This window comes from Carassius auratus, chromosome 22, assembly GCF_003368295.1.
Source record: "Carassius auratus strain Wakin chromosome 22, ASM336829v1, whole genome shotgun sequence".
In the NCBI taxonomy this organism is placed as follows: domain Eukaryota; kingdom Metazoa; phylum Chordata; class Actinopteri; order Cypriniformes; family Cyprinidae; genus Carassius; species Carassius auratus.
Genome location: NC_039264.1, coordinates 7,321,686 through 7,347,391, shown reverse-complemented (window position 1 = coordinate 7,347,391; position 25,706 = coordinate 7,321,686). Strand labels below are relative to the sequence as shown.

Sequence of the window (25,706 nt, the reverse complement as noted above, 5' to 3'; positions counted from 1 at the left end):
ATGCCTTTGATATTTCTGCCGTTGATGTTATTAAAGGTATGGTTGCATAACATTTAAGTGAGATATTACTACTGCAGTATGCAAATAACTAAATCAAACAATGAGACATAATAGGCTCATTTTTAGATGAGCCTCGCCTGAAATTCAGGCTAGAGTATGCGGCATTTCCCATCATGCTTTGTGTCAGTGCAGCAGCTGTAGGAGAGAGCAACTGTGCTCGAGGTTTTTGGCATGCAGTATGTATCATCAGAATAACATCAAAGCAAGGCGGACTTCCCTCGGTCACATTTCTAACCAGCATGCATCGTGCGGTGATCGGTTCTGCACAGAGTTTGCTCATCTCAATCCAGCCTCAGGTGTACCCAGTGAGTCCTCTTTATTAGTGAGAGTGCAGTGTGAATAACTTGCAAACAATAGGTTTAAATGAGAGAAATACAAACATATTAATAAAGAGTGCTTTATCGCCTTGGCTAACTATTACCAGAAAGCTAAGATGCACACCAGGGCCAGTATTCATGAAAAATCTTTGTGCTAAGAGTTGACCCTAGTAACAAAATTCTAAGAAAATTCTTAGAAATGTCGGTCTCAGACAGCAACATTAGATTTGGCACACATCTGGCCCACGTGAAGACCATGCGGCCCAGATCCGGCCCACATCTGGGCGGCATGATTTTCACATGGGCAACATGTGGGCGAAAATCGAATGTTGATGTGTAGACTCTGCTTCCTCTTAAAATTAAAGTAAAGATCCTAGTAAATGAAAAAGTAATTCAGAAAGCATCTTAACCCTTAAAACAGCTCTTAATGTCCCAAATTGTTAGCAGTACTGACAGGACTTTTAAGAGGCTTATTAGTTAATTTAGCAGCACTTGGACAAAATCAAAAACACAAAGAGGGAGAAGAAATGCATATTTGCAAACAATGCATTAGACAGTAAGCTAATAAGACGTTATAAGTTTGGTGCAGAGATCATGTTTGTGATCGATGCTATTGCACGCTAACATCTCAGACACAGTTTTAAAATGCCAGAGCACCAGAAATGAAAGTAATCACTACATTAATCACGGTCACGTTTACACTGTCAGTTTAAGGGACTGACAACCGTGTTTACTTACAATTTCGAAATGTCCCGTTTAAACAACAGCTTACTGTACAGATGCGTCTGTATGAACGTGCAATGAGTCAAGCCCATATATGCAATCGCGTCCTTTTCTGCATCTAATGCATGACACTGAATTTGAGTATGAACACAGAACACAAAACTGACGGAAACTGCTCCAGTTTTGAACAGTGAGTGGGTCTAAAACCTTCAGATGACGCACAGCTTATTTCTCCGTCGCTGTAACAAAGAGTAAAACCACACATTTGCATCTCTCTCGCACTATACTGAGCTACAAGTTGTCTAGTTCACACAGCGTGTGTTTTCTGAGAATGCGTTTGTGAGTCCTGAAAATAGACAGGTGTGAGTTCGGTTATAGAATGCAGTTTTAAAGTCCTTAATTAACTGTATTGTGTGAACGTAACCGTGTTAAGGACTCAGATGCAGGACTGACAACCGTATTCTGCTTCTCTGTTACTGTGAATATGAATTAATTACATTAACATATTTGGCAACTAGAAAAATTCAACTTTTTGCAGCAGTGATGATTTTGGTCTATCGGAACTTTCTAAACAAATAACAAATAGTGAAATATATATCAATAAACAAAGAACAAACCCCAAGATGTGTTCAGAACCACATGATAAATACATAAAAATGGTCATGATTAGCCTATACTTTTGGGCCTGGAGTGAAGTCGCAGAACTGAGTGTAGTCTGACACTGATATATGGCTCTCTCTAAAACAATGTAAACAGAGCCTTTCATTCTACCGGACCTTGTATGACTGACAGTGCTGTAGTCCAATATTTAAGAACCCAAGAAGAGAATATACAATCCTAATATACATTTTAAAAAAAGGAAGCAAGAGAGAAATAAATAGCGCCCTCTGGTGGGTTGAGCAACGGAACTACAGGACTGTGAGCTCAACAGGAAACAGTTCACTGGCTAAAAATGCAGTCATGCTAACTTTTTAATTTACATGGTTGACAAAACCCCAAAATTCTAAGAAAATGCATTTAACAATGTGATTATAATTAGCAGTATCACTAAAGGTCTTAAAGTGGTTGGTGATTGTGATGGTGAGAGATACAGATGAATCATTGATTCACACATTCACGTATCAGACAAACCTACACGTCTCATAGATGTGCATATCATAAAACCTGTTTATATCTCCTCCTCATACATATATAATAACTTGCTGCCCATCCATGCAACACTGGTTGGAAAAAAAAAAAGATCATATTTAACAAGTATTACAAGATATCATGGACAGTCTCAAATGTTTGACTGATGTGGCTTGCATGAACCGACACTTGACTTATTAAATATGAGCACAATAATCACTGCGTTTCTTATGTTTCTCTCCCTCTGTGTCAAACAAAGTGTCTCATCATGGTTTGTTTCTGATGATTAAAGCAGCATAAGAGGAAGAAACCCTTCACCTATAAACACTGAGAGTCCACTCTGACCTACAAACTGTTCCAGCACCAAACACATCGAACCACATTTCTGAATAAATGAAAGAGAGTTTAATTAATTGATAAAAAATTAAAATTAAAAAAATTAAAATTAAAATTAAAATTAAACAAGGGAAGTTCTGAATGATTGCTGGGAAATTTTAAATACAACTGGTAAAGGATTTGCATGGAAAATAAAGGAGTGGGTTAATGAAGCTGGGCTAGAGTCAATATCATTTGCTCCAGTAGTATCCCCAATTCCACCCTGGATAATAGATCAACCGGAAATAGACATAAAATTACAGGAAAACAGAAGGGAAATGAATGAAGCAGTTAGTTTAATTACATATGTGTATGAGTATATAAAAAAATCATACTTCTCGTTTCCTCAGATTTATACAGATGGGTCGAAGAGTACAGAGACTGGAAGGACAGGGGCTGCATTTTATGTTCCAGAGTTTAAGGTGAGGAAGGCTGGAAGGATAACAGATGGTGCATCAGTATATACAGCAGAGATGATAGCTGTTTTAATGGCACTACAGTGGGTGTATGAAGTTAGACCGGATAAAGTAATAATATGTTCTGATTCAATGGCAGTCGTTTTGAGCTTATAATCATTGGAAACAAATAGAACTGACATTTTAACTGAAATCAAGATAAGGTTATACGGTTTACGACAGATAAGAATAATAATTAAATGTATGTGGGTACCAGCACATGTGGGAATTCAAGGTAACGAGGAAGCAGACAAGATTGCCAAAGAATCAATTAAAATGAAAGAACCAAACACTCCATCCGCAGTAGGTGGCGGTATGAACCTTGGAAGTTATTTCACAACCCGCCATTAAAATCAAAGAAGAAGAAGAAGAAGGAGGAGGAGGAGGAGGAGGAGGAGGAGGATATACAGTTCAAAGTGAAAGTCGTTCAGTTCAAAGTGAAAGTCGTTTGTTTCTTTTCTTTTTTCTATTTTTTTCTTCTAATTGTATTCATTTATTATGGAGATAGAGGAATGGCGAATTTATTTTAGTTTTATTTTATTTCTCTTTTCATCCCACGATGGTAAGTCATTTGTATGTTATCTGCCTGTCAATGATAAAAACGAAACGTTTTTGTCTACCTCCGCCATGTGCGCCGTCACGCTCATGAGCACGCGTAAACCATGCTGCAAACACACGCAAATCACCACTGAAAAAGTTGACCGTTGACTAGTCATATTTTTATTATTATTATTATTATTATTATTATTATTATTATTATTATTATTATTATTCGAAAACCATTCAACCTACTCTTAGAATAAAACAGACTAATATGTACATTTCTTTAAAAAAATCGCTCTGTGCTTTGTCTGAGCAGCTGTAAATATTAATTATTCAGTCTCCTTCATTACAGTTAATACTGATAAAGGCTAAAACACTTTGGTTTGATTAAGCAGAACCATGGCTATTTTTTTAATTTTTTTTATTTGGGAGAATATCTTGATAGTAATTTGAGCTTTGGTTAAAGCCTTCTAACAGATAAAACTATCACGTTTAATATAAATCGTGTAGTCCATTCAAAATTATCTTACGAAAATTAATCATTAACGTTAGTTTTTTTTATTAAACCCATTGTTTTTGGAGTATTGATTACAGTTTGTATTACCACACAAATATCATAGTTATAATGATTTTGTAGCAAAACCATGGTTAATTTGTGAGTAACTTTACCATGGGATAACTACAATACAATAACCAGTTTTCTTTTTTCTTATCGTGGTGGTTCATTTTTGTAAGGATACTTAAAAACTATATTTTGTAATTAAAAGCACGATTCTCTTGTGTATGGATCATTTTCATCAATACTATTGTTTTAATTCATAGTATGCAATTTTCATTAAATTGTCTATGAAAACACTTTATTTAATCACTGCACTTACAGTGAAAGCAGCTAATACATGAATCAAGATCTGGTTTGTGTAATGTTCATTAATTTGCTGAAGATTATTCATGACTTGTATAGGCTATTGTGTTTGCATGGATATATTGAGGTCTGACGGGTTTCTCTACCTACAGTATAATCTGTGTGATCTGGAGAAAAACATTTTCACAGCTCTTACCTGTTGTCTATCTTTGTTTGGTTCATAATTAACTTTTTATCTCTTTTTCAGCTGTTGCTGGTGTTGATGTTGTCACAGTATCAGTGAATGAGGGAGAATCAGTCACTCTACACAGTGATGTTAAAACAAACCAAGAAGAAGATATTAAATGGTATTTTAATGACATTCGAATAGCTGAAATCAGTGGAGATCTCAGTTTTATCTGTACAGATGTTCAGTGTAATGAAGGGACTGAGAGATTCAGAGACAGACTGAAGCTGGATCTTCAGAATGGATCTCTGACCATCATGAACATCACAATCACAGACTCTGGACTTTACAAATTAAAGATCTTCAGCAGCAACAGCAGTATCAGTGAAAATACCTTCAATCTTACTGTTCATGGTGAGTCACTAAATTAATCTTTAAAAGCACATTAAATAGGTTTAAATCACAATATTAATGCTAGTTAATGTTTGTTTTGCAATAACATTGTGTAGTTATTTTCTCTTAATGCATTTTAATGCTGTATCTACTCAATCTATTTGAAAACAAATTCACTGTTAAAGTACTACATTTAAAATAAGTCTGCAAAATGCTGCAAACAGCGTGGGAAATTGTTTTCATATCCACAGTGCTTTCACATTGTTTGTGTTGTTGTTTAAAAAAAAATAAAATAAAAAAAAAAACCCATCCTTCTGCAGCTGTTGGTTTGTGTTTGCAGGTGTTCCTGTTTCTGAAAAAGATAAAAATTCAGTGAAGGAGGGAGAATCTGTCTCTTTAGATCCTGGTGTTGTAAGACAACCAAATGATGTGATGGTGTGGTATTATAAAGACATTCGCATCGCTGAAATCACTGGATATCTGAGTAATGTCTGTAAAGGTGAGTGTACAGAGAGATTCAGAGACAGACTGAAGCTGGATCATCAGACTGGATCTCTGACCATCGTGAACATCACAAACACAGACGCAGGAGTTTTTAAACTACAGATCAACAGAAATGCTCGTCGCAGCAACCATGCTTTCAGTGAGAAGAGCTTTGTTGTTAACGTTGCTGTTAGTAAGTATAATTAAGTTCCCTTGTGCAATTTGAAAACTCACATCAAAAGTGGAAAAAAAAAAGCATTGTGACGTATAGACCAGCATGATGACCCATAATCAGAATTCGTGCTCTGCATTTAACCCATCCAAAGTGCACACACACAGCAGTGAACACACACCGTGAACACACACCCAGAGCAGTGGGCAGCCATAATCAAACAAAAGTAATTCAAATCGCTCATCACTGCGAATGATTCAAGTGTTTCCCCCACTTCTGCAGTCTCAAAATTATTTTTTAGTCCTTACTTACTAGAGTTCACTATTGCTGTAATGAACTCCTGCAAAAGAGATACAGTACATCGCCAGACACCAGCTTCTGGGAGTGTTGCTGGAGAATCTTTGCCCATTCCTCGATGGTCTCCAGTTCCTAGGATTTCCTAATGCTTCAGTAAATCCATCTTACCTTCCACATGTTGCAATTTTCCAGTACCAGAGGATGCAGAGCATCACCAAGCCACCACCAGAAAGTTGGTTATAGTGTATGCTTCATTCTTCTTCATCGAGACATACCTCATAACTCATAGGGGTGAACAGTTCAAGCTTTGTTGCTCCACAGAACAGAATCACAAAACTTCTGTGGCTTATTTATAGGATTTTGAGGAAATTGAAGTTAACTTTTCTTGGGCTTTTGGGTCAGTAGTGCTTTACATCTTGAAACTGTCTGCATTTAACAAGTGCCTCTATCTACTTTGAACACGACAAAGAAGCCATTGAAAATCATTTGAAATTTGTGTCAGCACGTCATAAATGGAATGCAGCAGCAGGTTTTTTTTTTTTGTCTGGGATTTGTCACACAGCACCACATCCAGTGTAGACAGCATCACTGATTATATTAGAGTTGGGTAATAAAAAATAATAATTCTGATTATTTGTTTATACAGTTGGAGGGGAGTAAAGCCTGAATTAAGGCTAATATGGTAAATTCAGAGGCCTGTTGCATAAACTGCTTATACTAGACTTGAAAAATGCATAAAATTAGTTTTTCTGTGAACATTGATGTTTGTTTTTTCAGTTCAAAGTGCTGTGATTTTTGTTTTAACTGTTGTTGTTTTTTTTTTTGTTTTTTAAAGATGCTGCTATTATAAGTTAAATCAAATAAAGTTTAAAAGTTTAAATATCAGACAAAGATATTGGTAGAATTGGTTATCAATGACTCTCTATTCATATTGACTCTCTCTTCTCTTTAGATGTTCCAGTTTCAGGTCGGTCTTCAGCTTTTTCAGCAGGAATAGCTGTTACTGTCATTCTGCTTTTAGCTGTGTGTGCTGCGGTTGTGATTTACTATCGCAAGCATCAAGAGAGAAGAGAAGGTGAGTATTGGATACAGCTGATTTAACAAGATTTTGATTCTGAGTAAATACTATTTGAAAGATGCAAAAATATGTATTTTTATTATAATTAACCAAAGTGATTCGTGTTTAATTGATTTTTTAATTGTTCACAGACATCGGGATGCAGAACATTGGTCCGGTAAGATACTATAGCATCATTCAGACTGTCAGTTCAAATTAAGGCTGCACGATATTGGGAAAAAATGACATTGCGATATTTTATTTTTCTGCGATATATATTGCGATATTTTTTCTTACAAACAAAAATAGGGTGACCACACTTACATTCTCATTTTAAATGTTTTAAACATCGACACCATCGTGTCAATTGATTAATATGCGCGAGGGAGAGAGAGCAAGACAGCTCGTGTTGTTTGAAAACGTCTCTCTCTCTCTCTCTCTCTCTCTCTCTCTCTCTCTCTCTCAATTCAATTCATAGTGCTTTATTGGCATGACGTACAAAGGTAAATATTGCCAAAGCATTGTACATAGCAGAATAGAAACAAACAAAACAAAAATACATATATATTCATAAGAAAAGAAAGAAAAATTACATGCAAAATAAATCCATATACATTTCTATAAACATTGATGGTACTTCTAATGTACTCTCTTCTCTGTCTCTCTCGCGTGCACTCTCTCTCCCTGTCTCTCTCGCGCGCTCTCTCTCTCTCCCTGTCTCTCTCGCGCGCTCTCTTTCTCTCCCTGTCTCTCTCGCGCGCTCTCTCTCTCTTTGTTGCTGGGTCCAAATTCAGGGTCTACATCCTTCGGAGGACTCATTTGAAGGATGTTACGTCACAGCGCCGCGACGAAGGCTGTCCAAATTCGTAGGATCCTTCAAATGCGGCCCAGAAATGCGTCCTCCTTTTCCCCCAATTGGAAGGATGGGTGTGGTGGATCCTTTCGCGTCCTACCTATCCCATAATTCTTTTCGGCAGGACGAAGCGAGCGGTAGCGGAGTGGGGGAGGAGTATTATTTTCGATGTTTTTTAAAAACTGGCTTTTCAAAAATATATTTTTTCAGTGGTTTTCTAGTTAGGCATTTTGTTTTAGCGTTAAGTATTTTTTTATTTTTTACATTTGTACATGTATATGTAAAAAAAAAAAAAAAGTTTACTTTCGTAAACTAGCTTCTTCCTTACTGCCTGTGTGAATATCCCCTTACACACAGCTTATTTGTTAGTGATTGAAGCTGTTTTTAACACTTCTAAGGACGAAAGAGCAGACAGAAGTGTTTATAAAGCTCCAGGGAGAGAACAATGAGCTCTTCACCCGCGTCTTGCTTAGCAGCTGTCACGGTTGCTAGGCGACAGGATATGAGCAACGGGTAAGGGAGGGTACTGAAAGAAGGGTAGGCTGTCCAAATTCACAAACACCGACTTCCGGTTTTTGCGGTCGTCGGAGGACCCATCCTCCTTCAACCGGGTAGGAAGGATCCTAAGGAGGATGCAGACCCTGAATTTGGACACAGCTTGTATCTCTCGCGCGCGCTCTCTCTCTCTCTCTCTGTATCTCTCGCGTGTGCTCTCTCTCTCTCTGTATCTCTCGCACTCCCTCTCTCTCTGCCCTGTTAAACTTGCATGTGGTTTTCAGTCTTGTCAATGATAAACTTTCACTCTATGATGGTTAAGCTGTGCAATTAATCCGCGAATCACATTCATCAAGGGCCGGGGAGCAGCTGGCCCGTACAGTTAATGAATAACGGATCAACTACGACAGCCTACATCGCACATCCTGCGATGTGACCATCGTGGATTCGTACATCGCGATATCGATGCTTAAACGAGGGCAGCCCTAGTTCAAATCCAGTTTTGTTACATATCTCAAATTGAATCTGATCATATTAAGGACTGGATTTACTAACCGATTTCACCAACACAAACTTTCTCTTTCACCAGCACAAACTTTCTTTTGGCATTAAAAAACAACTGTCTGGATTTAACAAAGACATGCAATCTTTTTTTCTCATTAATCTATACTCATTATACCTTATTGAAAATAAAAAAAATGAAATATATTTACATAAGTATTAAGACCCTTTACTCAGTAATTATTTGAAGCAGTTTGGTCACCAATTACAACCTCAAGTCTTTCTGGGTATGACACACAAGGATTATACACCTGGATTGGGGGATTTTCTGCCATTTCTTCTTTTCAAATCCTCTCAAGCTCAGTGAGGTTGGATGGGGACCATTGGTGGACAGCTAGTTTCAGGTCTCTCCAAAGATGTTAGATGGGGTTCAGGTCAGGGCTTTGTCTGGGCTGCTGTAGGACATTCCCAGAGTTCTTGTGTTGTCTTGGCAGTGTGATAAGGGTCATTGTTGGAAGGTGAAACTTTGGCCCAGTCTAAGGTCCTGAGCACCTAGTTTTCTTTGAGGATATCTCTGTACATTGCTTTCCCTCAACCCTGACCAGTCTCACAGTACCTGCCGCTGAAAAACACGGTGAGCGGTGCCTGGTTTCCTCCAGACCTAATGTTTTGCTTTTTTGCAAACTCAAAGCAGGAGAGACTTACGTCTAGCCACTGTACCATAAAGCCCAGACCGCTGGAGGCTTACAGTGATGGTTGTCTTTTGGATCTTTGAGTGATCATCGGGTTCCTGGCTACCTTCTCTCCTGGTTGCTCAGTCTGGCCAGGCAATCAATTCAAGTCTGCTTTATTGTCAGTTCTTCCACATGTACAGTACATACAGAGAATTGAAATTGCGTTACACTCATACCCTTGGTGCAAACAAACTTTGCTGGTGAGACGGGTTCTGTAAATGTCCTGGCGGGAGGGGAGAGAGACACCAAAAATCTTCTCAGCTGCTCTCACTATGCGTTGAAGAATATTTCGGTAGGACGCGTTACAGACACCATACCACACAGTGATGCAGCTAGTCAGGATGCTCTTGATGGTGCCTCTGTTGAAGGTGTACATGATGGGGGCCGGGGCTCTGGCTCTTCTCAGTTTATAGAGAAGGTAGAGGCGCTGCTGTGATTTCTTGGCCAGTGCTGCTGTGTTTTCAGTTCAGGAGAGGTCCTCTGTGATGTGCACACCCAGAAACTTGGTGCTGCTCACTCTCTCCACAGTTGCACCGTTGATGGTCAGAGGAACATGCTGAGCGTGCATTCTCCAGAAGTCAACAACAATCTCCTTCGTCTTCTCCATGTCCAGAGAGAGATTGTCACTTCACCACCCGGCCAGCGGCTCACCTCACTCCTGTAGTTTGTCTTATCTAAGTTGCTAATGAGACCCAACCACACATGACGTCGTGTTATCTGCTAACTTAACCCCTTTGCGGTCAAGGATCGTCAACGGCCCCAGATTATTATTGTGTCACTTTCACAGTACGTTAAACAATCTCTTCATGACTCATCAGTTTTAACTCTTTAAAGTTAAAATACTCTAGCTTTGATGCTTGACCAATGTTTTGATTAAAAAATTGTTGCATTGACCGTTATTTAGTAATTTATGTCAGGAGTGCAAAATAATAAATCCGTATTATGCCAAATTTAGAATAGAAATTCACCACTCATTCATATTAAGTCACATCTGCAGCGGTTTATTTTATGTTCACATAGGTTCACTAAACAGCGTTAAAAAGGGTTTTTAAGTCCAAAGATGCATGCACATGGAGATATATTGATATGTTTACTGATAAACAATTGATATCGTGTTTTTTTACACGATTAAATTACATTTGACAAATTTACATGATTTGATGATAAATAGCCTCTCCCAGCGCTGTGTCTGTGTGTTGGAGAGACTCTGATTGGTCCTTTGCCATGTCAATCTTAGAGTCCCAAAACAAGACAACGTCACATCGTGTTATATGCTTCCTGTACACTTCCGTGTTGATATCTGACCACAACAACACTGGGAAGCATCTTTACCCCGAAATATCCAAAATAATAAACACATGATTACGATAGAAATGGTTTGTATGTGATTTTCTTGAGATTTGGGACATTTTTATAGAAATATTGAAAATCTACAAAAACGTTTACTGAGATTAAAGTGAGACTGGAGCTTTGTGTCTTTTTATAAACATTGAAATACCACAACAAAAGCTAATAATAGTGGATAAAACAAAAAAAGGATAAAAGAATAATGCGGATAATGTGTCATACCTGGTGGAGGTGTGAAAGACTGGCAGTGTTCAGCTCTTGGAAGAGTTCTGGTTGTGAGAAACTTCTTCCATTTGAGAATTAGAGTGGTTTTTACACCGGAGGAACCTTTTTTTTTTATAGTTCCTAGAACTATTGGTGTATATACTCACTTTTTGGCATGTTCGAGCCACAGGAACTTAGCATGTTTTCTAGGAACTCCGTTTGGGGAAACTAAATTAGCTAATTTAGCTCCCAATTGTCACTGGTTGTCAATGTTTGTAAATGCTGCGCCTAAAGATGTCGGCCATAGTTCCTGCTGGCAGTGGAGATGCAACCAGGAATATGGTCTGAGTGGGAAATTGGTTTTCTGGGAACCATCCTGCTGGCTAGTTCCTTGAAGTACACATTGCAAAAGTCGCTAAGGAGGCTACTGTGCCCTTTATTTACTGTCAGCTGTGAGGCCTTTAACAGAGATGTGTGCCTTTCCGAATCCTGTCCAATCTATTTAATTTACCGCAGGTGGAATCACGTGCAGTCAAGGTGTAGAAATATCTCTTCAACGATCAAAGGAAATGGGAGGCACCAGAGTCAAATCTCAAATGTTACATGGGTCTGATTACTTATGCAAATGTCATTTTAGTTTATTATTTTTTAAATAAATTTACAGACGTTTTCAAGTTTTCATTATGGGGTACTGAGTGTAGAATAATGAAAAAAAACAAAAATTAATCTAAATGATTGTAGTTAGGGGTGCTCTGATCACGATCGGCCGATCGTTATGCGCATCTCATCAGTAAAGCCGGTTCTCTAATCAGTGGATAATTCCATCAGGTGCGTGATTTCACATAGAGCAGCTGTTACTACACAGAGCCGTTGTTAATAGAGAACATGCGCAAATCCACTTCATTTTCAGCGTTTTTTGGTGCATCTTCTCAGTTAACAACGGCTCTGTGTAGTAACAGCTGCTCTATGTGAAATCACGCACCTGATGGAATTATCCGCTGATTAGAGAACCGGCTTCACTGACGAGATGCGCATTAACGATTGGCCGATCGTGATCAGAGCACCCCTAATTGTAGTATCAGGCTACAACATAACAAAATAAAAAGTGATGGGGTTTAAATATATATTAAAGGAGTCATGTGATGCTGCTAAAAATAACATTATTTTGTGTATTTGGTGTAAGGAAATGTTTATGCGGTTCAAGGTAAAAAAAAAATACTGTATTGATTATTTTCTACGTACCGCTTTCTGAAACGTGTCAATTTTACAAAGCTCATCGTTCTGAAAAGTGAGGTGTGCTCTGATTGGCCAGCTATCCAGTGTGTTGTGATTGGCCGAATACCTCAAGCATGTGATGGAAATGTCACACCCCTTACTATACTGTGATGCCAAAACAAATAAAACCTATTACAAATGAGGCATTAGTAGCATCCACTGGGTATATAATTACTGATTATAGTGACTTACAATTAGGGGTGTGCAATATGAAATGTCTCCCCGATGAAGAAATATTGTAGTATCATGCTACAGAGCACATTCAATCAGCTGCATTTCTGGCGCTTCCATCATATACTGAACAAAACCACATGCATTCACAACAGTGTTAACTCAGCGCTAGAGTTACTCACTCATTATCTGCATAGTAATATATTTTTTTTCATATCATCCACCCCTACTTACAATGTCTTTTTACACGTTGCATTGCGTATCGTGCTGTGTAAACATGAAACCACATCTGTATTTGTGATTGGAGCAATGACAAACAACAAGCGCTACTTACTCTACACTGCTGAAAACTCGAGTTTGAATCATCAGTGGCAATTTCTTTAAAAAATGAAAATGTACTTGCAGGCTGTAAGTCAGCAATATTCGTCAAAAACACCAGAATTGTAGGTCTACTCTCCCGGGTAACAGTCCTCGTCCTCTGTAAAATGAGCTGCACACATCTGAATATTTGGTCTAAACTGTTCTGGAGCAGTGTTGTAAATACAACTTTAACCACTGATTTCTAGCTTTGTCCTGTTTTGGAAGACCAAACAAAGTAGTTTCACCTTCACAACGAAACCAGCAAGCGGCAACAACAATACTACAGCGAGAATCAAAGTTACTCGTTCTTTCTTTGTGTGAACATTTGAGTGTGTTATCCAAAAAGAGTTGCCAGTGGTTGAGCCTCCTAAACAAAGTTGTCTTGCTCCACTACACAAGTGTTGTGTGTGTGTGTGTGGGTGTGTATGTGTGTATATATATATATGTGTGTGTGTGTGTGTGTGTGTATATATATATATATATATATATATATATATATATATACACACACACACACACACACACACACACATATATATATATATATATATATATATATGTGTGTGTGTGTGTGTGTGTGTGTGTGTGTGTGTGTGTGTATATATATATATATATATTATTATTTATATTTTTCTCAGTCCTGTCCTTCTATTCTTCTTTATATATATATTAATTATATATTTTTTACAGGTGAATCAGAATGATGCTCCAGTGAATCAAGAGTCCTTACTGTAGGAGACTGCCACATACTGTTGAACATGGATGAAACATCCTTTAATCAGACTCTGGCTGATTATCATTACATCATTTATTACACTGATACTTTAAAAGGACAGTGTAGAGGCAGTGGAAAATTGAGAAAAAAAGCATCAGTTGAAACCAGAGGTGGATGAGAGTATCATTCACTGTGAAGTTTACACTGTGATGTATCTGAGAGAAGAACATTATGGTTATATATGACATGAGAATAATTTATGAAGAATATATATATATATATATATATATATATATATATATATATATATATATATATATATATATATATCAGTCCTGTTGTTCTTGTTTACCATCAGTGAATCTGTATATTCTTGCAGGTGAATCAGAATGATGATTTATTACAGAAATAAATACATTATATAAAAAAACATCCCATTGCACAAAAAATAAAAGCTTTTGAATACTGATCCACGACATGTCAGTTGAAAATAATTACAAATAATAAATAGATTAGAGCATTTCATAGAAACAGTAGCTATGTCTATTTACATACGCTGAAAACTACCTCCGTTTTTAATGAAAGTTGAGGTTATCTTTTTACTTAACTGTAATGCGGGCTGGTATACCCCCTTGCTCTTCAAAGCAAAGAGCATTTATTTGATTTGAAGGCAGCTGTGAGTCAAACAGGTTTTCAGCTACTGAACTGAGTCTGTACTACTGATACTGTAGGTGTTGTTACTGGAAAACACTGTTATTGTTATTGTTACATTACAAATGAACCTAGGCTTTTTACTATAACCAGCAAAGGTGCCTTTGGTCAGCCATCTTGGTCAGGGAAAAAAGACGATTAACAGAATGTTTATTTTTTATTTTTTACTTTTTTATAGCTTTGCAAGCCATTAACTGTATTGTTGATTTATTGTATAGTTGTTGAACAAATTTACTGAGATGATTTAATATGTTCCATGTCTGTACCTGTACAGATACAGCGGAGTTAAATGTTGTTACTATGGTGTTCAGCTGATAAAAGCAAATACTTTGTGATTTTCACACTTCATGGACTTTTGTGTTTTTGTTTTTCATGTTTCTTGACCAAGTCTCCTTTAATTGTGTTATTATTTGCAGGTGTGACATGTCATTAACATAATTTTGTCACCCATGTTTCTTTGTCTACAGATATATAGAACATTAGTCCAACAGGACAAAAACATTTGTGATGTTTAAGTGTTAATCAGTTTATTATTTATTTATTTTTTTTCTATTATTATTGTTATAATTTTTTTATTCATTATTATTCATATAATATTTTGTCATTTATGACATTCATGTAAGCAGGAAGATGATAACTGTGTGGGTGTTATGTATAGAGACACATTCTTGTATTATTGTTGTGCTGTGTTTATTGATATTGTCATTTGTCAGTATTATTAATGGTAACACTTTATTTTAAAGATCATACATTAGACAGTAATGAATGATTAATAACTTCATTTGTAAGTGTCTAGTAATGGATTTTGCCATTACAAACTATGTTGCCTATGTTGTCTTTGCAGTGCCTTATTGCTTGTTTCTGACCTAATATGCTATTAATTACTTAAAAATAAAACTTTTTTTTTTTTTTTTTTATCAAACTTGTTCTCAGTACTCTGTGTGAATGTGTAGCTTCTAGGTATGAAATACACATAATAGACATTTCAACAAACATTTAAATGAATCGAGAAACACTGATGTTACATAAAATCACAGTCTTTAGCAGTTGTTTTATACTAACAAATATGTTTTTATGTTCGTCACCACTCCAGTAATTCAGCTTTTAAGAGGTCTTTGAGCATTTGTTCCCCTAGATCTCCAGACTGTAGTCTCGCAGACTCCTCAGAATCTCTCAGTGTGTTGAGTGTGAGCACCTGTCTGAGGATCAATGAATACCTCTTTATGGTTCACAGTTAGATGGTTATATCCAGCATCTCTGAGACAGTTACCAGCTCTCCAGCCGTCTGACACAACAGTGTTTCTCTGTCTAACATCAGACAACTCTCAGAATGAGTCTTCAGCACTCCTCTTTGACCCCAAGCATTCAAAACACCCATGATGCCCTGTTGCTCTGTCTTCCACAGTTGTACTAAAATTACTATTTATTTTATCATTCATCTTTACTATAAAAATCCAATTGTTTTTATTATTATTATTATTTTAAATGCCAATATCATTTAAATGTGTTTTGTTCAGGTCAAATGGAATCAAAATGGTCTGTCTTTGATGATAAAATGTGTTTTTATTGATATTTGTTTTAAAGATATCGTTACATCCATGTTAGTGTTTCAGTCATATTGCTAGTTTACCAGAGTTGTGAAGCTTTGAGTCAACAATGAGTTGATTCATGATTCATAGGGTTTAGATTCGATTCAAGAACATTATCTATCTAAGCTTTCGAATACTGATCCACAACATGTCAGTTGAAAATAATTACAAATAATAAATATATTAGAGCATTTCATAGAAACGTTTAATCTGTTTTTAATTCAGTTTATAGGTAACATTAATGCATACTCTGAATATCTGTTCTTTTTTATTTCTTAATACTGTTGAAACACAGCTTGACAGTGCCAAAACAAACACACACACACACACACATTAATTACTGCATCTGCAAGAAACTTAGTAAATATCACAGAGAAGGCAAGTGTTAATTACTGTTAATACACTAAATATTGTTCTCCATTAATAACCAAAATGAACACTTTTATACTCATAATCTAGTTTTCTAATATTTTAAACAAATAGTTTAAATTAATGCTTACATTTGAGACTTGATACATTTTTGAAAATATCAGTGCACGCTCCTCAAATCGCTACTTGGATTATTTTGAACGGGTAACAAAGGGTCAATGTTAAGCACTGAAGCATTGTAGCAGTGTCAAAACAATGCCGTTTGTGTCAAATAAATCGTCTGTAAGCTGATTTGCGTGATTGATCGCAGGCACACAGAAAAACAATGAGCGAATAACCTATGCTAACCTTGGGAATGGATTTTCTTAATCATCATTTTTGATGTGTTTAGCTTTTTATACATTTCATTTGTGGGGCATTAATTGCTGTTTGAATAGAATGATTAGCTAAGTTAGGCTACTGGTGACTATTACTGCAATGTATTCATGACGATGCTTGAAACAAATATGCCGCCTAATAAATATAAATATGGCTAGCTATATATCCTGTGTCATTTATAAAAACTTTAGTTTATATGTAGGCAGTGTTTCTGTTACCTAAATAAGTCACATACATAGGCTACTGAAAACAATTTTCTTGCCGTGAAAATGTTAATATTGTAATCAATCTAATTTGTAATTGGTTATATAAAACGGTAAAAAGTCTTGTTTTGATGCAGTCTTCTTGGACCTAGGTCAAGAATATTATTATATTAAATATGGATAAGAAATCATGTGTCTTATCATCACCAGTGTTACAATATGGCTTTGATTTGCTTTTGTGATGTTTCCACATATATTGATCCTCTGTCTGTTTCAGACTGGATGAGAGAGCTGAAGTCACTGGTACAGTAGCTGATCATTGTATGAACTGGACATACATGGAGGCTGTTCTCATCCAGAGACAATAAATATCTCAGACACTCACCTAATTTTACATTGCTTCATTCCATGCTTACTTTCACGCAACTTTCCTTGTCTTTTCAATTTGAGTTAAATTCATAAAGCAATTACTTCTGTACTTGTCATAGTAACATTTAATGAATGTAATATTTATGTGATCTATACAATATCATTTTTTGAGTATAATTTTAAACAGTAAACATACTTAAAGATAACATGATATTTGTTAACTTGCATTCCATGTTAATATTAATACACATCAAAGAACTGTCAACATTAAAGAACGTTGTTAAATTATTGAAATATTAACTTTAATGAATCTCAGAGGATATTAATCTCGGTAAGCGACAGGAGAACAGAGTTTGGCTGACAAAGAAACATTTGGGTTTCATTGTATGTAATAGTTGTAAAATGTGAAAAACAATTTTGAATAAGATTTTCAAATGTTAAATATTATTTACACAATGAATCATGATTCACTATTCTTAAACATGACATGATGAGGTTGTTTTTCAGTGCCTGTGGTCAAAGAACAGACACATTGTATGGTTAGACATACAGATACAATGTATGCAATGTATGCCTATGATATTCATTATTATTATATTTATTATTAGTAGTTCTTTCTCAGATTGTCTAAACTGTTAAGCTCTGTATTTGACTGTTAACTCAATGCAATAAAGAAAAATGTGTCAATTTTAAAAAGACTGTTCATTTAAATATAAAAATCAACTCACATGTTGTTTGACTCACTCTGTAGAAGATACTTTAAAATCTTAGTAATAGGATAAAATATGTGACAGAAGTAATTTTGCATTTATAATAATAAATAGACTGATGGGGCTGTGAAGGCTGGTAAAAACTGGTTATAAAAAAAAAAAAAAGATTATAAAAAGCATGACACATGATGCTAACACCGATTTTATTAAGACACAGATACATTTGTAGTGGTTTGTTTCAGGTTTTGTATACAAATTGTACTAGTCTCTCTCCAATGACAACTTGGTAGCCTAGTTTAATCAAAGAAAACTATTATAAATAAAGCCCCACAAATGAAATGTATAAAAAGCGAAATACACCTAACAGTAAAAACTGTATTAGGTAAGATAGGTTAAATTAGCTTATTGATTGTTTTTCTGTGTGCCTGTAATCAATCAAGCAAAACATGAAAGACAATTTATCATATTACACAAACTTGTTTTGGCACTGTTGCAGTTAATGCTAATTCATGTTTAACATTGACACTTCGTTACCTGTTCAAAATAATCCATTAAAACAAGCAGAGATTTGACGAGCGTGCACTGATATTTTCAGTTCCATTCGTTTGCACGTTTTTTTTTTTTTTTTTTTTTTTTCAAGGACACGCCCACAATAAGGGAACTAATGATTATTCATGTAAACTCCACCACAGGGAACAGTTTTTTTCACGGAGACCGAATATTACACAACACACCGGAACTCTTGTTTTGAAACTTGTGTCGCAATCATAGACTGTAAAAAAAAAAAAAAAAACAGATCGAAACAAGGTGTCCAGGTGAAACTAGGGATATGCATTTCTTTCTTTTTTAAAATCTGTTTTCTTTTTTTTTTAAGGAATGGCGATTTTGTTATTGTTCTTTTGGGTTTTATCCCACCATGCAGGTAAGACATTTGTATGCTATCTGCCTGCAAGTTTCTGTTTGTTTTTCAGCTCTAATCGCCTTGCTATTGCTTCGTATATTGCTCAAATATTGTGAGAAGAAGATCAGTTTAGGCAATAAATATGGTAGAGTGTGAAAGTAAGATTTGTCAAACTTTATTAAAAAAACAGATAAAGTTTGACTGTTAGATTAAGATTTTCTGTGAAGGCAATGAATATGATGGACTGTCGAAGTTAAATCTGCCAGATTTTATCTAAAAATATCATGGTATCACTGTGAGTAAATGTTGATATATTTTAACGTTATGTTAGTTTAAAAACTGATCAAATGTTGCCTGCCTTGATGATAATGTGAGCTTTGGTTAAAACCTTCTAACAAAATGAAACTAAAAATATACATCTCACGTGTAGCCTTTTCAAATTCTTAAGAAAAACATTTATCAAAAATTAATGTTTCTTTTTTTTTTCTCGTGGTATAACCATGGTTACTTTTCATAAGGATACATAAAAACAATTTTTTTTTTTTAATTAAAAGCACAATTTTTTTTTATAGATCATTTTAATAATACTATTGTTATTATTATTATTGTTGTTCATAATGAACAATTTTCATTAAATTGTCTATGAAAACACTTTATTTCATGACTACACTTGCAGTGAAAGCAGCTAATACATGAATCAAGCTTTGGTTTGTGTATTGTTCATTCATTTGCTGAAGATTATTCATGAGACTTGTGTAGGCTACTGTGTTTGCATGGATATTATGAATTCAGACCATTCTCTACTTATAATCTATATGATCTGGAGAAAAAACATTTTCACAGCTCTTACCGTTTTTCTTTCTTTCTTTCTTTCTTTCTTTCTTTCTTTTTCTGCTCATAATTAACTTTTATTTCATTTCTTTTTCAGGTTTTTTTAGTGCTGCTATTGTCAGAGTATCAGTGCTGGAGGGAGATGTAGTCACATTACACACTTATGTTGAAACAAACCAACAATATATTATATGGTATTTTAACGACATTCGAATAGCTAAACTCAATGGAGATCTCCGTAAGATCTGTACAGATGTTGAGTGTAATGAAGGGACTGAGAGATTCAGAGACAGACTCGGGCTGGATCATCAGACTGGATCTCTGACCATCACAGACATCAGAACCACAGACTCTGGACTCTATCAACTACAGATCATCAGCAGCAACAGCATCAGTAAAAAGATCTTCAATGTTACTGTTTACAGTGAGTCACTGAATTAATCTTTTAAAGCAGATTAAATAGGTTTATACTACGGGGCCTGATTGGCTGATGAACATTCTGAGGTATGCAATTATTTTCTGGGAAACGCACGATGAGCGTTACAGTTCCATAACACTTCACATAGTTAACTGTAATAACGGTCATGCAGTTTGCGCAAAAAAGGTGTTGTCTGTGCTGCCCTGAAGATTTTATCAGTTAGCCTATATAGTGTAGCAACTTAAAGATCACACATGATCTCTCACTAACAGCGCTGTTTACAGACGCTGCAGCAGAAGTGTTTAGAGACGCACAGATGTAGTACACAATTCACACAAGCTCTCGCTGTCTCTCCTCTGGGTGTCTCTCTCTCTCTCACTCTCTCTCTCTCTCTCTCTCTCTCGCTCTCTCTCACTCTCTTTCTAATAACTTAAAAGTACAGGTTGTAGAACCTACCACTAGATGGTGCACTACCAAAACAATAACAATCGCGTGGTTTGATGACGCTAAGAAGGAGCGTGGAATGATGGGATTTGTTGTGTTCTACCAAACCGCTGATGGCCATCAATCAGACGGAAAGATAAATCATGGATTTAACGCGAGTTCAACGATTTGCATGAATATATTACATAGAAAGTCAATGCAAAGACGTGATCAGACTATGGATCAGTGTGGGTCTAGAGACGCGATGCCCCGCGTTTGCCGTGTATGTCCCATAATACTAATCTTGTTGATCGTTTTCTGTAAAGATATGAATCAAAACAACTCACCTGTCGAGTAAAAAACAAGCGAGATCGGCATCTCTTTCTAGTTGAAGTTTGTCGCGAAGCTACTTCCAGAATTTGTCCACGACACTGTTGTCATGTGGTTTCTACGTCAGTAAAGGCGGTAACAAAGGGTATTTAACGTCATTGACAGGCAACTGCACTGCCACGTGTCACTGTTTAGATTGGGAATTTTCTCAAGATTTAGAAGTAGTTGAAAACATTGTTAGTAATCAGCTGGACAAAATATATAACACTAGCCTAGTGGTTTTTGGATATTTAACTGCAAAAATCTTACAAATTGTACCTTTAAGTAATAATTGCATTAGAATGCTATCAGCGGATCAAGCCTCTGTTACCAGCGTTAAAATTACATTTTGGAACCAGCAAAAGAGGCATTTGATGAGACGTGGAAGAAATAATCCTACTCACAATGGTGATTAAAGTACAAAAACCGGACAAATCCCTTTAAATAGATCATCGGATCAATGTCTTGAGGTGTGGTAACCATAGTATAAGCGGAATAATTGACTTCAGGTTGTTAAATTATTAGAAAAATAATGCACATCTGTGTAACAGCCACTCGGGTGTGCTTTATTTTTCTAATAATTCAACGGCTTGTCGTCAATTATTCCTTACTTAAATCACAACATTTATTTATTTATTTTTTTTGCAGTAACATTCACAGTAGTTATTGTTTCTTAATGTATTTGAAAACACATTTATTGTTAAAGTATTTAACTTAAACAAAGTTTGTAAAATGTGTGCTGCAAAACAAATAAAATGCTGCAAACAGCGTGAGAAATTATTTTCATATTCACAGTGCCATCACATTGTTGTTATTGTTTTTTTTTTTTGTTATTGGTTTTGTTTTTCCTCATCAGCTGCTGGTTTGTGTTTCAGGTGTTACTGCTTCTGAACAAGATGAAAAGTCAGTGAAGGAGGGAGAATCTGTCACTTTAGATCCTGGTCTAGTAAGACAACCAAATGAGGTGATGACATGGTATTATAAAGACATCCCCATCGCTGAAATCACTGGATATCTGAGTAATGTCTGTAAAGGTGAGTGTACAGAGAGATTCAGAGACAGACTGAAGCTGGATCTTCAGACTGGATCTCTGATCATCACAGACATCAGAACCACAGACTCTGGAGTCTATAAACTGGAGATCAACAGAAATGCTCGTCGCAGTAGCAGTGCTTCCTGTGTGAAGAGCTTTGGTGTTAACGTTGCTGTTAGTGAGTATAATTTAGTTCCCTTGTGCAATTCCTGTGGCTCAGTGGTAGAGCTTTGCATTAGCAGTGCAAAAGCTTGTGGGTTAAATTCCCTGGGAACATACATCTTGATAAAATAATAAAAATGTGCAGCCTGAATAAAATAGTCTTGATAAAAGTGTCTGCAATGCACAAAATTGTAAATGCATTTTAAACACACACATAGATAGATAGATTATGACCTGCTGCAAAAGAGATACATTCATAGCCAGACACCAGCTTCTGGGAGTGTTGCTGGGGAATCTTTGCCCATTCCTCATAATCGATGGCCTCCAGTTCAGTAATATTCTTGGGTTTACATGCTGAATCTTCCAGGACTTCTTCTGCAATCAAGCCTTGGTGGAATTTGAAGCATGCTTGGGATCATTGTTGTGTTGGAAGGTCCACTGATGCCCAAACTTAAGCTTCCTCGCAGGCGTTATTACATGCATCTTATCTTCCACACGTTGCAATTTTCCTGCACTAGAGGATGCATCACCAAGCCAACAGCATGCTTAACCATGGCCAGAATTTTCTTACTAGTGTATGCTTTATTCTTCTTCATCCAGACATTTCGCTGACTCATTGGGCCACAAAGTTCAAGCTTTGTTGCTCCACAGAACAGAATCACAAAACTTCTGTGGCTTGTTTATATGATTTTGAGCAAATTGAAGGCAACTTTTCTAATGCTTTTGGGTCAGTAGTGCTTTACATCTTGCAGTTCTGGAATGGAAACTCTCTGCATTTAGTAAATGCCTTAAACTAAAACGCCAGTGCCTGTTGCAACCAAGTCTTGCTGCAGGCCTTTTTAGAAAACTGGTTTCAGCTGTTGATAGCGGTACCAAGACTTAAACCCGCAACCTTTGGGTTTCAAAGGGGGCAGCAGTGGCCTAATGGTTTGAGTTGTACTTGTAACCCGAAGGTCGCAGGTTTTCAAGGCTTGGTGCTGACAGGAGTTGTAGGTGTGGGGAGTGAATGAAAGGCGCTCTCTTCCTCTCTCAATATCCATGGCTGAAGTACCCTTGAGCAAAGCACCGAACCGCCAGTTGCTCCCCAGGTGATGGATATACCTGCCCATGTGTATATACAGGTCCTTAGCAAAAAATAGCATATTGTGATAAAGTTAATTATTTTCAATAATGTAATGATAAAAATTAAACTTTCATATATTTTAGATTCATTGCACACCAACTGAAATATTTCAGGTCTTTTATTGTTTTCATACTGATTATTTTGGCATACAGCTCATGAAAACCCAAAATTCCTATCTCAAAAAATTAGCATATCATGAAAAGGTTCTCTTATCGAGCTATTAATCACCTGAATCAACTAATTAACTTTAAACCCCTGTAAAAGATTCCTGAGGCTTTTAAAAACTCCCAGCCTGGTTCATTACTCAAAACCGCAATCATGGGTAAGACTGCCGACCTGACTGCTGTCCAGAAGGCCATCATTGACACCCTCAAGCGAGAGGGTAAGACACAGAAAGAAATTTCTGAACGAATAGGCTGTTCCCAGAGTGCTGTATCAAGGCATCTCAGTGGGAAGTCTGTGGGAAGGAAAAAGTGTGGCAAAAAACACTGCACAATGAAAAGAGGTGACCGGACCCTGAGGAAGATTGTGGAGAAGGACCGATTCCAGACCTTGGGGGACCTGCGGAAGCAGTGGACTGAGTCTGGAGTAGAAACATCCAGAGCCACTGTGCACAGGTGTGTGCAGGAAATGGGCTACAGAGAAGCAACACTGGACTGTTGCTCAGTGGTCCAAAGTACCTTTTTTCGGATGAAAGCAAATTTTGCATGTCATTCGGAAATCAAGGTGCCAGAGTCTGGAGGAAGACTGGGGAGAAGGAAATGCCAAAATGCCTGAAGTCCAGTGTCAAGTACCCACAGTCAGTGATGGTCTGGGGTGCCATGTCAGCTGCTGGTGTTGGTCCACTGTGTTTTATCAAGGGCAGGGTCAATGCAGCTAGCTATCAGGAGATTTTGGAGCACTTCATGCTTCCATCTGCTGAAAAGCTTTATGGAGATGAAGATTTCGTTTTTCAGCACGACCTGGCACCTGCTCACAGTGCCAAAACCACTGGTAAATGGTTTACTGACCATGGTATTACTGTGCTCAATTGGCCTGCCAACTCTCCTGACCTGAACCCCATAGAGAATCTGTGGGATATTGTGAAGAGAAAGTTAAGAGACGCAAGACCCAACACTCTGGATGAGCTTAAGGCCGCTATCGAAGCATCCTGGGCCTCCATAACACCTCAGCAGTGCCACAGGCTGATTGCCTCCATGCTACGCCGCATTGAAGCAGTCATTTCTGCAAAAGGATTCCCGACCAAGTATTGAGTGCATAACTGAACATAATTATTTGAAGGTTGACTTTTTTTGTATTAAAAACACTTTTCTTTTATTGGTCGGATGAAATATGCGAATTTTTTGAGGTTTTTGGGGGGGTTTTCATGAGTTGTATGCCAAAATCATCAGTATTAAAACAATAAAAGACCTGAAATATTTCAGTTGGTGTGCAATGAATCTAAAATATATGAAAGTTTAATTTTTATCATTACATTATGTAAAATAATTAACTTTATCACAATATGCTAATTTTTTTGAGAAGGACCTGTATATAAACGAACACAAAAGGCTTAAAAAGGCTTTTGCCCCTTACCAGTTTTTTTTTTTTTTTTGCATATTTGTCACACTTAACATATTGAGATCATCAAACGAATTTTTATATTACACAGAGATAAAACAAATAAAAACAAAAAAGCAGTTTTTAAATTACGATTTCATTTAATAAGGGGAAAAAGCTGTCCAAAGCTACCTGGCTCTACGTGAAGAAATGAATGGCCCCCTCCTGTTAAAACATGAAAGTGAAAGAACTGTGATTAACCACATTATTTTAGATAATGATAATGTTTACGGGTCGGGTAATAAAATAAAATGCATTCTGATTATTTGCAGGGTGGATGAGATAATGTTGCAACTATTGACCTCATTTTAAAAATATGAACATGTTTTAAATCTTTTCATCAAAAAAATCTATTTAATTTGTGAATCATTGAAACGGTGACATTGCAGATCAGTTTTGAAGGGAGTAAAGCCTGTCTTAATGGTATTGAGTAAAAAAGTCTAATGTTATTAACATGAAAAATGCATAGAAATTTGTTTTTCTATGAACATTGAAGTTTATTTCAGTGAAAAGTTCTGTTTTTGCTGTTTTAACTCCTGATTATTATTATTATTATTTTTTTTTTAAAGATGCTGCTATTATAAGTTAAATCAATGTTATAGAAAAGATTACCAAAGTATAAAGCTGTAAATATCAGACGAAGATATCAGTAGAATTTGTTATCAGTCACTCTCTATTCATATTGACTCTCTCTTCTCTTCAGATGTTCCAGATTCAAGTCGGTCTTCAGCTGCAACTGCAGGAATAGCTGTTACTGTCATTCTGCTTTTAGCTGCGTGTGCTGCTGTTGTAATTTACTATCGCAACGATCAAGAGAAAAGAGAAGGTGAGT

At 36.4% G+C, this 25,706-nt stretch overlaps 2 protein-coding genes across 6 annotated transcripts in view; both read left to right on the top strand.

The window, feature by feature from the left end:
* The first annotated feature begins 3,439 nt into the window (after positions 1 to 3,439).
* Positions 3,440 to 13,964, top strand: LOC113039551 (uncharacterized). 2 transcript variants are annotated; one of them, XM_026197454.1, is made up of 6 exons: positions 3,440 to 3,620; positions 4,711 to 5,043; positions 5,363 to 5,521; positions 6,927 to 7,049; positions 7,184 to 7,209; positions 13,662 to 13,964. In XM_026197454.1, exons 1-6 carry the CDS (start codon positions 3,557 to 3,559, stop codon positions 13,704 to 13,706), a joined length of 750 nt encoding a protein of 249 aa, XP_026053239.1. In that variant the 5' UTR covers positions 3,440 to 3,556; the 3' UTR covers positions 13,707 to 13,964. The 2 variants fall into 2 exon arrangements, with proteins under 2 accessions (XP_026053239.1, XP_026053238.1); XM_026197453.1 differs by having other exon boundaries at positions 5,363 to 5,698; positions 13,662 to 13,963.
* A 4,804-nt stretch (positions 13,965 to 18,768) lies between these two features.
* LOC113039552 (uncharacterized) overlaps positions 18,769 to 25,706 on the top strand; it is a 30,489-nt gene continuing 23,551 nt past the window's right edge. Inside the window, exons 1-5 of one of the 4 annotated variants that reach the window (XM_026197456.1) lie at positions 18,774 to 18,937; positions 19,845 to 20,171; positions 21,833 to 21,991; positions 22,061 to 22,168; positions 25,578 to 25,700. In XM_026197456.1, coding sequence (XP_026053241.1) covers positions 18,892 to 18,937; positions 19,845 to 20,171; positions 21,833 to 21,991; positions 22,061 to 22,168; positions 25,578 to 25,700 — 763 coding nt within the window. In that variant the 5' untranslated portion in view covers positions 18,774 to 18,891. Of the gene's footprint in view, positions 18,938 to 19,844; positions 20,172 to 21,832; positions 22,169 to 25,577; positions 25,701 to 25,706 lie in introns of all 4 variants that reach the window. The other 3 variants (XR_003275044.1, XM_026197455.1, XM_026197458.1) reach the window with 3 other exon arrangements.

Coding starts and splice junctions, on each gene's coding strand:
- LOC113039551 (XM_026197453.1), top strand. CDS start 3,557: ATGGAGATAGAGGAATGGCGAATTTATTTTAGTTTTATTTTATTTCTC. Junction 7,050..7,183: donor GCATCAAGAGAGAAGAGAAG/GTGAGTATTGGA, acceptor AATTGTTCACAG/ACATCGGGATGCAGAACATT. Junction 7,210..13,661: donor GGATGCAGAACATTGGTCCG/GTAAGATACTAT, acceptor TATTTTTTACAG/GTGAATCAGAATGATGCTCC.